The sequence below is a fragment of the Palaemon carinicauda genome, chromosome 41, assembly GCF_036898095.1.
Source record: "Palaemon carinicauda isolate YSFRI2023 chromosome 41, ASM3689809v2, whole genome shotgun sequence".
NCBI lineage: Eukaryota > Metazoa > Arthropoda > Malacostraca > Decapoda > Palaemonidae > Palaemon > Palaemon carinicauda.
Window position 1 is genome coordinate 59,309,296 of NC_090765.1, and position 12,500 is coordinate 59,321,795.

A 12,500-nucleotide genomic window follows, 5' to 3' on the forward strand; every position below is an offset into this window, starting at 1 on the left:
AACTCCCCTAAAGCACTGACATATATATATATATATATATATATATATATATATATATATATATATATATATATATATATATACACGTGTGTGTTGATGTGCCTGTGTAAGAGTCCATGTGAGCAAATACGTATAAATCAACATTCACTTAATGAACATGGCCACGTCTGCGACATATGCTAATGGTAAAAGATAACTGACGAGATTCTGTGACACCAAAAAACAAACGAAAACTCATGCATTAGTCATAACTGTCATTTGATATACGATTGCAACACATTATCCTTAACACTTATATTACTGGAGCCCTTGGGTTTACGGAATCCTGCTTTTCTAACTAGAGTTGTAGCTTAGCAAGAAATAATAATAATAATAATAATAATAATAATAATAATAATAATAATAATAATAATAAACACTAACATTATTATTATTATTATTATTATTATTATTATTATTATTATTAGTACGAATTAAGCTGCAACCCTAGTTAGAAAATCAGGATGTTATAAGCCCAAGGGCTCCAACAAGGAAAATAGCCCTGCAAGGAAAGGAAATTAGGAAATAAACTACGTGAAAAGTTTAACAACAATAACAACATTAAAATAAATCTTTCATATATAAACTATAAACAGTTTAATAAACAAGAGGAAGAGAAATAAGATAGGATAGTGTGCCCAAGTGTAACCTCAAGGAAGAGAACTCCAACCCAAGATAGTGGAAGACCATGGTACAGAGACTATTACACTACCCACAACTAGAGAACAAAGTTGGATTAATAATAATAATAATAATAATAATAATAACAATAATAATAATAATAATAATAATAATTAAGTTGACTTTAATAACTACAGCTGTGACTACTAGCTTCATTAGCCCCATTTAAAGGTTTGGATGCCACTCATGAATGGCAGAGGCATGAACCAGTGACAATAACTTAAAGACTGTTAATATATACATATGATCAGCGCTCAAGACCCCTCTAAACCCATGCTAGGACCAGGGAGGTTCAGATAATGACTGCTGATGTCTAAATAGGTAGACTTATAGGCTCTCCCAAACACCCCATCCTTAGCTCACAAGGATGGTAAGGTTGCAGACACTACAAGAAACTATCGAGCTTGAGCGAGATTCGAACCCCAGTCTGGCGATTGGCAGGCAGGGACTTTTCCAGTAGTCCACCACTACTGTTAACATGATCATACATCACTTTATAAGCTTATCATTGTGTAATAAAGAATGGTGAGTGAACTTTCTCTTAATTACCAAGGTTTGGATATTGTGATAAGTTCCGTTTTACTAATACATCTTACAAATTCTCTTGACCTCTGCCTATGATGCAATCAAGATATCTCCTTGAGTTAATTCTTACTAGTTTGTCTGTCTCTGCACTTTGTATCTCATATTTGTTTTTGATTAATTTAAGGATGACCTTCCTTCGATCAAAAGGATTTACCGGTGATGAAGTGTGGGACAGAGGTAGATGGAGAACGCTGGCCAGAAACATCGACCCCCCACATAAAAGTAGGAAAATCTGCAGACAAAGAAGAAGAAGATTTGGTTTTGTTTAATTTAAACTACATTTAGGTGTCGAGATTCTCAAAAGATGCAACTGGTACTCAAGATGGTTCCGGATCGAATCCCGTTTCAACAATATCACCATCATCTCTCAGGGCTATTAACGCAAAGGGTCTCGGTTAGATTTCGACAGTCGCCTCTATCTTGAGATTATAATTCAATACTTCTCTATACATCATCATATACTTCACGCTTCATAGTCCTCAGCCATGTACCCCTGGGTCTTCCAATTCTTCTAGTGCTTTGTGGATTCCAGTGGAAAGTTTGGTGAACTAATCTCTCTTGGGGAATGCGAAGAACATGACCAAACCATCTCCATCTACCCTTCATCATGATCTCATCCATATATGGCACTCGAGTAATCTCTCTTATAGTTCCATTTCTAATCGTGTCCAAACATAAATATACATGTAATGTGTAGCAATAAGTGGAAATGGAGTAAGGTTTATACTTATTAGGATATTTAAGAGACTTCATATATTACTTTGTATACACATAAAAACGCTCATATATATGTGAATGTGTGTATGTATGTATGTAACGTTTACTAAACAAAACCACTGTGAAGTACGTGTGAAGTATAAAAACTAAATGAGACAACTAATTTAGGAAGTACAACTATGGGTATCTATGTCTACTGCATAACCACACACATATATATATATATATATATATATATATATATATATATATGCATATATATTTTATATATACAAATATATGTATGTGTATATACATAAATATATAAATATATATATGTATATATATATATATATATATATATATATATATATGTATATATATATATATATATATATATATATATACATACAGTATATATGTGCATAGATATTTTATATATACAAATATGTGTACACACATTTATAAAAATGTACAAACTCACAAGTGTGTACAAAAATTGAATTATACATTTAGATATAGTCCTCTAGTCAAAACATATATTAATATAATTATAATTGTTGTTGATATTATAATTATTACCAGCTAATTCACAACACTACCTAAATACAGGATGCTTCGAATAATAAAAGAGAAGTTCAAGGATATGACATTTTATTCATTATTTGGCAATCAAATTAATTTTTAAATAATTTACAGTATTGATGTATTATATTAAAGATTTTGGCAAATATTAATAAAAAGGAAGATAAGTCATTTATATTACAAGTGGATCACAGAATAAACAGCATAGCAAGTGTTTAATTATATCCTTTGGGGGTGGGTTCATCAGGGTATTTGGCTTCTCCTTCGTAGGAGACATCAGCCACGTATCCTGAGTCCTTGCTGACGGTGTAGAAGACCTTCTGGGTTCGGCTGTCCGGAAGGCGGATGACGTAGGACCCTTCGATGGCATCTCCGTCTCTGGTCTCGTCGTGGCCGTAGTTGTTTCCGCTCTCTACGTCGTCTACGGCGTATCTGAAGCTGTATTCGGCAGGTCCCTTTTATGGTAAATCAAGGTGATTTTGAATAAATGAACTCTATATGGCAACGGTACTCGGTATTACATGGTAACGGTAGGACCTACTCATTATCATATGCTAACGGTAGGACCTACTCAGTATCACATGCCAACGGTAGGACCTACTCCGTATCACATGGTAACAGTAGGACCTACTCAGTTTCATATACTAATGGTAGGACCTACTCAGTATCACCCGTCTATTGATGTTTGTTTAAAGGCTTAAAGGCCACTCGTGAATGGCAGAGGCAAGGGACAGTGGCAATGCCCTAGAGACTGACCCTATATATATATATATATATATATATATATATATATATATATATATATATATATATATATATATATATATGTATATATATATATATATCATATATATATACATATATATACACATAAATATATATATATATATACATAAATATATATATATATATATATATATATATAGTTAAATATATGTATAATTATATATATATATATATATATATATATATATATATATATATATATATATGATCAGTGCACAAGCTCCCTCTCACACCAAGGTAGGATCAGAGAGGGGCAGGCAATGGCTGCTGATGACTCAGCAGGTAGACCTATAGGTTCCCTCAAAATCCCCATCCTTAGCTCACTAAGATGGTGAGGTTACAGACTTGGAAACTATCGACCTTGAGCGGGACTCAAACACCAGTCTGGCAGATCACCAGGCAGGGACGTATCTAATAAGCCACCAGAAACCCTAAGGCAGTATTTCATCATAGAAGTGAAAACATACCTATTGATAAATCTACTTTGTAATTTAACTTTCACAATTCAACACCAATTTGAATAATTTCATCAATAATTTTTAAACATAAACAATACAAATGTTTCCTTACCTGTGGTTCCTCTCCTGTAGGAGGAACGTAAGAGGCTACGGCCACACTGAAGGCAAGAGCCAACACAAAAACCTGAGCAGGAATTGGGAAAAAAGTGTTGTTTTAGGGTTCAGAATAATCTATCAACGATTGTTTATTTCATCACTGAAAATATATTTCCTCGCATGCAATTAGCGGTCGATTGTCTTGTATGTAGTGAATATTGTATATTCCTGACGTGATTAATGTCTTGTTGTCTGATCAGATTTACTGCATAATTTAAATATAAATGTACAATAGAGAGAGAGAGAGAGAGAGAGAGAGAGAGAGAGAGAGAGAGAGAGAGAGAGAGAGAGAGAGAGAGAGATAATTTTCTAGTAAGTGGTATTCCTATCTTGTTCGGCTATAATACCACATAGTGGGGAGCAATAACACAGGACTAGCGCTTTTTATTTATTTTTTTTTTTTTTGCCATAGAGACTTATAACCACAGTGATTTTGGCATTGAAAGAAAATACATATATGTTAGCCACCTTTCTCCATTTATATGACTTCCACTGGTTAGAAGACAATTTATTCTTTAAAAACCTGACGCAGTTTAAAGGTTTAAAACCCCCTCATGAAGGGCAGAGGCAAGGGACAGTAACATTGCAATATTAAGAAAGGCATTGCCCTAAATACTGACTATAAATACATATGACCAACACCCAAGCCCATTTTCCATCCAAGCTAGGACCAGGGAGGGTCAGGCAATAGCTCCTGATGACAAAGCAGGTAGACCTATTGGCTCCCCCAAACCCATCATCATTAGCTAACAAAATTGATCAGGTTGTAGCCACTAAAGGAACTAATGAGTTTGAGCGGGACTTGAACCCAAGTCCAGTTATCACCACTCAGGGACGATGTCAAATAGGCCAGGATGAATTCCAAGTGAACATAAATAAATAATGAACATCATAATAATAATCATCATATTCATGAAAACAAGGTCTGCACAAGATAGTAAAATGGAAAGTAAATAAGAATTCAAGATTCTCCATATGCTATCTAAAAAGTGAGAGTTATTGCCTGAAGTTTCGTCACTTAACTAGACACTGCCTTTCTACATTAATGATTGAGAGTTACGTCAACGAACCACCAAAGTTTCTTTGGAATGCAACATAGAAGTTCAATTCACAACAATATAATCTATTAATTTGATATACCTAACGAATATATACAGTAGATAAATAGTGTTGATGATAGATAGTTTCAAAAATATATACAAGTATTTAAATGTGTAATAATACAACATGGAAAAATAGCCCAGTGAGGAAAGGAAAAAAGGAAATAAATAAATAAATATGAGAAATAATAAACAAATAAAATAGAATATTTAAAAAACATTAACAACATTAAAACAGATATTTCATAAATACACTATAAAAAAAAACTGCCAAAAACATTAAAACATTTGCTGCAAGTTTGAACTTTTGAAGTTCTACCGATTCAACTACCAGATTAGGAGGATCATTCCACAACTTGGTCACAGCTGGAATAAAACTTCTAGAATACTGTGTAGTATTGATCCTCATGATGAAGAAGGCCTGACTATTAGAATTAACTGCATGACTAGTATTACGAACAGGATGGAACTATCCGGGAAGATCTGAATATAAAGGATGGTCAGAATTATAAAAAAAAAAATCTTATGCAACATGCATAATGAACTAATTGAACGACAGGGCCAGAGATTATTATTTACTTAATGAATATTAAAAAAATATATCCCAGCATTTGAATATATAGTTATGCAACCTATGAATTGGATATATTTAAAGCTGACTTTGGTATGTATTCCTAAAGCTTGGTACCTTAATAGCCATGATGTATGTTGATCTTGAATTGGATTCGAACTGATGCTGTGTAGCCGACAGAGGCTTAATTTATAGCTTGAACAGAAAATGCAGCGTTTTACCTAGGAGGTCAAGCTTGTGGTTTGTGGTCAAACTAATGCTGTCTTCTGGTTAACTGAAAGCTCGACTTCCTCGCGATAATGAATTTGGGGGAAAGTATTTTAAAATCATCTTTTTTTATCTTTTTGCAGCTTATTTTTGAGCATTGCAAGGTAGATACGATTTTGACATTAAATTGAAATGAATCTCTTTGTTATATCATATTTTCATACTACAGTACATCATTCCTGCAGCTTTGAAATATACAAATGAAAACTATATATTTAGTTAACATATTGGTATTTGTAAAATTATAGTGGAAATCCATGCCATTCGATCATAGCCTTTTGATATACAGTATATATATATATATATATATATATATATATATATATATATATATATATATATATATATATATATGTATATATATATATATATATATACACACACACATATATATATATATATATATGTGTGTGTGTGTATATATATACATATATATATATATATATATATATATACATATATATATATATATATATATGTGTGTATATATATATATACATCAATCAATATATATACGCACATAAACACACATACACACACACACACACACATATATATATATATATATATATATATATATACATACATGTATATATATAAATATATATATATATATATATATATATATATATATATATATATACACACACACAGTATGTATGTACAGTATGTTTGCGTTGTTTGCGAAAGTATTAATGTATTCTTAACTCTCATTTAATTCAAGGATGCTTGAAATTTGTTTTCACCGAAGATGATTAGGGAAATTAAAACTATTACAAAAATGATAAACTACTTAGCTTTATGGGCTAAGATTCGATATATATCTAGAGAAGTATAAGTAATAGATTCTAAATAAGTATAATGGTGATTATCATAATGAATCTGATATATTTGACAAATTGCAAGTAAAATACGTATACTTCTCGTAAACTTTTGTCACATAACTGTGAATTCTTTGAGAGGCTCCTTTTTTTCATATTTTGCTCTGTCGGGGAAAGTCTAGGCCGTATGCAGCAGACGTACGTCTGACGGGAACCACTGCGACGTCAGTCTTTAGTACGTACATTTGTGTTTACTTTTAACGTACGCATGTTCCCGTTACCGGCCGCTTTGGTTGTAAACGTTGTGGTGACTGCAGCAAGTGCACGAGGTTGTATAGCCAGTAAATTTAGCCTTCTGGAAGCATTATACACGTTGTAACTCATGAATGGCAGAGGAAAGGGACAGTGACAATGCCCAAGAGACTGGCCATTTATACAAATGATCAAGGCTCAAGTCTCTCTCCATCAAGCTAGGACCAGGGAGGGCCAGATAATGGCTGCTGATGACTCATCAAGTAGACCTACAAAATCACTCAAACCACAATCATTAGCTCACAAGCACGGTGAAGTTCCAGACACTACACCAAACTATCGAGCTTGAGTGGATCTCGAACCCTAGTCCAGTAGAGCAACAAGCATTAGCTTTTTGTCATCTCTTTTACATTCCAGTATTTATCTATATTTATCTCTGGACTTGAATCCTTTTTAACTTCACCGGTCAGTATTTTCCGTAGGTAGTATCTGAGACGTTGCTTCAGAGAAATGACATTATCGACTAATGTATCCTTATCACTAGTAACGCAAGAAACATGGTTTTATCTCTGAGGACATTCCATGGAAAGTTTCAGCTTCAGAGTTACTTTCACTACTTCTCCATTTACTGTAATCCCTTCGTCACTCAGACTTTCAAAGACACATAATACGATTTTCATCAAAAACGATTCCTTGGCACTACCTGAGGTTAGGTTGAAGGATAGTTGTATATATTTCTACATTTTTCTCTTTATTTTTGTAACTTGCTTTTACCTCAAGGTGGTGATAATCATAGTTCGGTTTCCATTATAGCATTCAAGTATGGGGTTACTATCAGAGGCTCTCCACCATAATGCCAAATTACTACTACTCTTAACTATGATAAGCAGCTCTTCTTGGAGAAGGACATTCCAAAATCAAACCATTGTTCTCTAGTCTTGGGTAGTGTCATAACCTCTGTGTGATGGTCTTCCACTGTCTTGGATTAGAGTTCTCTTGCTTGAGGGTAAACTCAGGCATAATATTCTCTAGTCTTGGCTAGTGCCATAGCCTCCGTACCATGTTCTTCCAATATCTTGGGTTAGACTTCTCTAGCTTGAAGGTACATTCGGCATACTATTATATTCATTTGCTTATTTCCTTTCCTCACTGGGCTATTTTTCCTGTTCGAGTCCTTGGGCTTACAGCATCTTGCTTTTCTAATAATACACGACTAACTGACAATCAGCCAATTTACTGTGAGTAATAACTAAACTTGCAAAATTAACGTCTTTCCCTAGTTTTCAACTCTTATTCGCTCACTAGAAGAGCGAGTTTCACAACCACAATCATCTTGGACTTCTCCATATATCTAAACGATTTACATAAACTTCGTCCTCCTAATCCGTTATGGCCATCTTAGTCGTCAAAAAGAAATCGTGTTTTTTTCCCCTAAACGGAACCGTTCAATACAAATCACATGGACACAAAACCACTTTCCAACCAAGAACGGAAACTTAGGATTCTCTAACGAGGCAAAAAGTCGTTACTGAATGCATAAATATCAGGTTCGAAAGGTACAATATTGCAACCATTAACGTTGCGGTCAAAGAGTTTCATATTTAGGAATTCCTTCCCCCCCCCCTTTTTTTTGTGATTAGGCAAAAGAATTATATACAAATAGTTTTACCTTCGCCAACGAAGTTGGAAGGAGGTTATGTTTTACCACCTGTTTGTGTGTTTGTGAACAGCTTCCTGGCCAGAATTTTAATCGTAGAGTAATGAAACTTACAGGGATTAACTGTTATGTAAAAAGCTGGAAACTATTACATTTTGGAAGATCAAGGTCAAAGATCTATGTCACGGTCAAGCAAAATTTCCATTTCCCGTAATCAGCCATAAGTTTGGACTTCGTTGTCACAGAGACTTCAAACTTGGTTCATATTTGTGGGTATGAAAATCCACGCCAATTAATACATGTTAAGGTCAAAGGTCAAGGTCGAGCAAAAGGTCGAGAAATAAGGTACCGCAGCAGAGGTCTGCGCTCTACTGAGTGCCCCTCTAGTTTTGTATGTTGACACATTTGCACCAAAAATAGTATAAACCTCAATGACGAATGGGGCATAGAAAATATAAATTAAATCACGCCAACGCTAAGTTATTAAATTAAAAAGTATTATGATAATAAAAAGAGTATCTTATAGATTTAGATGAATTAGGCCATTAACGGGTTTTACCATCCATCCATATACCAAGGCACTTCCCCCAATTTTGGGGGGTAGCCGACACCAACAATGAAACAAAACAAAAAGGGGACCTCTACTCTACGTTCCTTCAGCCTAACCAGGGACTCAACCGAGTTCAGCTGGTACTGCTAGGGTGCCACAGCCCAACCTCCCACATTATCCACCACAGATGAAGCTTCATAATGCTGAATCCCCTACTGCTGCTACCTCCGCGGTCATCTAAGGCACCGGAGGAAGCAGCAGGGCCTACTGGGTTTTACATAATTTGTAATCTCACTGAGGTAATTCTCAATGAAGGAAAGTATAGAATTATACTACATCAGCAATTACTATTAATGTTATACAGCACAGAAAACTACATTATCATTATTACAACAATAATGATAATGAAGACTGCTAGGAATCTCATTATGTCTACAGTGATTTGTATAAAAACATCGATGATAATGATGAAAATTATTATAATAATGATAATTACAGTAAAATTGGTTATAACAATGATAACAATGAAAATCATCATGGAACAACAACAACAATACTACTACTACTACTACTACTACTACTACTACAAATAATAATAATAATAATAATAATAATAATTTCACCAATGTCTTCAGACCATTATTCTTTTCTTCCCTCTTCCAGAAATGAAATCCACATTTCGTTCTATTTATTTCAGTCTCTCAGTCAACCTTATACCTCAGGCCTGAGGAGAGAGAGAGAGAGAGAGAGAGAGAGAGAGAGAGAGAGAGAGAGAGAGAGAGAGAGAGAGAGAGATGTATTGACTTAACTAGTGTTTGGAATCACTTAATATGATAGACACTTTTTAGACCAACGTCAAACTTTTCCATAACAAAAGTAACATTATCACTTACCAGTGTATGCGACCCGACAAAAATGACGGCTAAATATATAGATAGATATGCACACATACGGACACAGATTCAACCCATCCCATCCCTTCCCTAACTACAACAAGGCAGTCGTGGTTTCCAAGCGTAGCTCTCGAGATAAACCCCCTCTCACCAGGGTATGACTACCCCCTCTCCACTCTACCCGGGGGACGGGGAGACAGTAATTATACGTCTGGCAATGTCGCTTATCGTGACCGGAAAGAACTGTATAAAGTATTATTCATACATATGGCCAGACACTTGCTTTTTATTATATAGGGGAGATACTGTATATACAGTTTGAAATGGAATATTAACATATGTAACATCTTTCTTATAAAGAAAAGATGTCCATATGAGAGGAAAAATAGTCGTGGACCTTTTAATCAATATTTGCAGTATGATATATATATATATATATATATATATATTTATATATATATATATACATATTTTCTACAAACATTGTCAATGTTTCGTATAAAATGAAGCCAAATAAAAATAAAAATAAAACATGTAGACAATATCCAACAGATTTTGTAGATTTGAGAACAAAACCCTCAGAAGAATATTGGGAGTTAAATGGCAAGACAGGATTAGAAATGAAACTATAAGAGATTACTGGAGTGCCATATGTGGATGAGATCATGGTGAGGAGTAGAAAAGATGGTTTGGGCATGCTCTTCGCACTCCCCAAGAGCGATTAGTTCACCAAACATTCAGCTGGGCTCCACAAGGCACTAGAAGAGTTAGAAGACCCATGGCTGAGGACTATGAAGCGTGAAGTAGGTGAATGGGGAAGAATTGATTAAAAGCTCAAGATGGAGGCGTCTGGCGAAACCTAACCGAGGACCTTTGGGTCAATACGTGTAGGATGAGAAGCTGATAAAACTATGTAATATTTCAACAGATCCTTTGCTATTATCCTATTAACAATTTCTTCATGATTTTTAATTAAGTTGTTTCTTTGCATCGTGCACTGTTTATTGACCAAGAAATGACAAGTTTAATTTTCTATTGCAACTTTTTTATCTTAAGGGTATTCCAAATATGCTGCCTGGTCGCATTTTCTTGTTAAAGCCTTCACGGTATAAAATTTACAGGATATAATTTACCTCAAAGACTTGAACTGACTTGAGGTATTCACCCAATGAATAAGGTTCCTTTCACAGAACACTGATGCCAAGAATCGTCAAATACTCTTTAGAAGGATTATTTCTCCCACACAATCTAATGAATATTCTTTCAATTAATTCAAATGTTATTATGAGTAAGCCTACTTCACGCAATCCTTCAACGGCTTATATAGCTAAGTTTTACGCTTATATAGCTAAGTTTCTAGCAATCAGGAAAATGCCCTAGAGACTGACTATATTACATATGATCAGCACCCAAGCCCCCTTTTCGACCCAAGCTAGGACTAAGGAAGACCAGGTAATGCCTGCTAATGACTTGGCAAATAGACTTATAGGCTCTCCCAAATTCCCCAACCTTAGCTCACAAGGATGGCGAGGTTGCAGCGACCAAAGAAACTATTATATTGGTTCATAAGTTAATGTGATACAATATATAATATAAATATAAATTTACCAAGTTCATTGCTATATGTAACTATCTATTCTTTGATGTTACTGTTTCGTAACATGATTTACAGGTAAAATAAAACAGTTTATATATATATATATATATATATATATATATATATATATATATACATATACATATTATATATATCATATATATATATACATATATATCAAATATATATTATATACACACACATATACATATACTATATATATATATATATATATATATATATATATATATACATATATATATATACATATGAATATATATATATATATATAAATATATATATATACATATATATATATATATATATGTATATATGAGGAGTTTTTGATAAGCAAAATGAGATTACGAAAACTAAAATACTACTTTCTCTAAAGAGAAAAATATTTAATCAGATAGTCCTACACGTAATAGGAAAACTAGGGATAATGATGATAACACCTCTTATAACGGCGCTAAATTTTGTCAGAAAATGGAGTGATTCTCATGACAGATTACAAAGGAAAATCATTTCATTATAATCTCAAGGAAGAAAAGGACAGTTTATTATAATATTACTTTATTTTCAATAAGCCTCGGTTTTTGTATATATACAAGCATTTAAACAATTCCCGTTTATATCAGAAGGATAGAAAGACGGCAATGTGACAGTAGATTTTGAGGAAGTTCTAAGCAGATTAAACGTTAAAATTATAGCGTCTAATTTAGAAATTCCAAAAGGGAAGGTTGAAGAATCAAAAGCCTAATTTTAAAATAATTTACAGCATTAATGTATTATCCTATACAAAG

General features: G+C 33.6%; 1 protein-coding gene across 6 annotated transcripts in view; it reads right to left on the reverse strand.

The window, feature by feature from the left end:
- LOC137632690 (cuticle protein 19-like) overlaps nt 1-12,500 on the reverse strand; it is a 227,205-nt gene that overhangs the window by 9,693 nt on the left and 205,012 nt on the right. For 2 of the 6 annotated variants that reach the window (XM_068364794.1, XM_068364792.1), the window contains 2 exons: nt 3,943-4,014; nt 2,659-3,041 (listed from right to left, as the gene is read on the reverse strand). The exons of 3 other annotated variants lie outside the window; for them this stretch is intronic. In XM_068364794.1, the coding sequence (XP_068220895.1) occupies nt 2,802-3,041; nt 3,943-4,014 (312 nt within the window). In that variant the 3' untranslated portion in view covers nt 2,659-2,801. Of the gene's footprint in view, nt 1-2,658; nt 3,042-3,942; nt 4,015-12,291 lie in introns of those variants that run through there. One more of the 6 variants, XM_068364793.1, reaches the window with a different exon arrangement.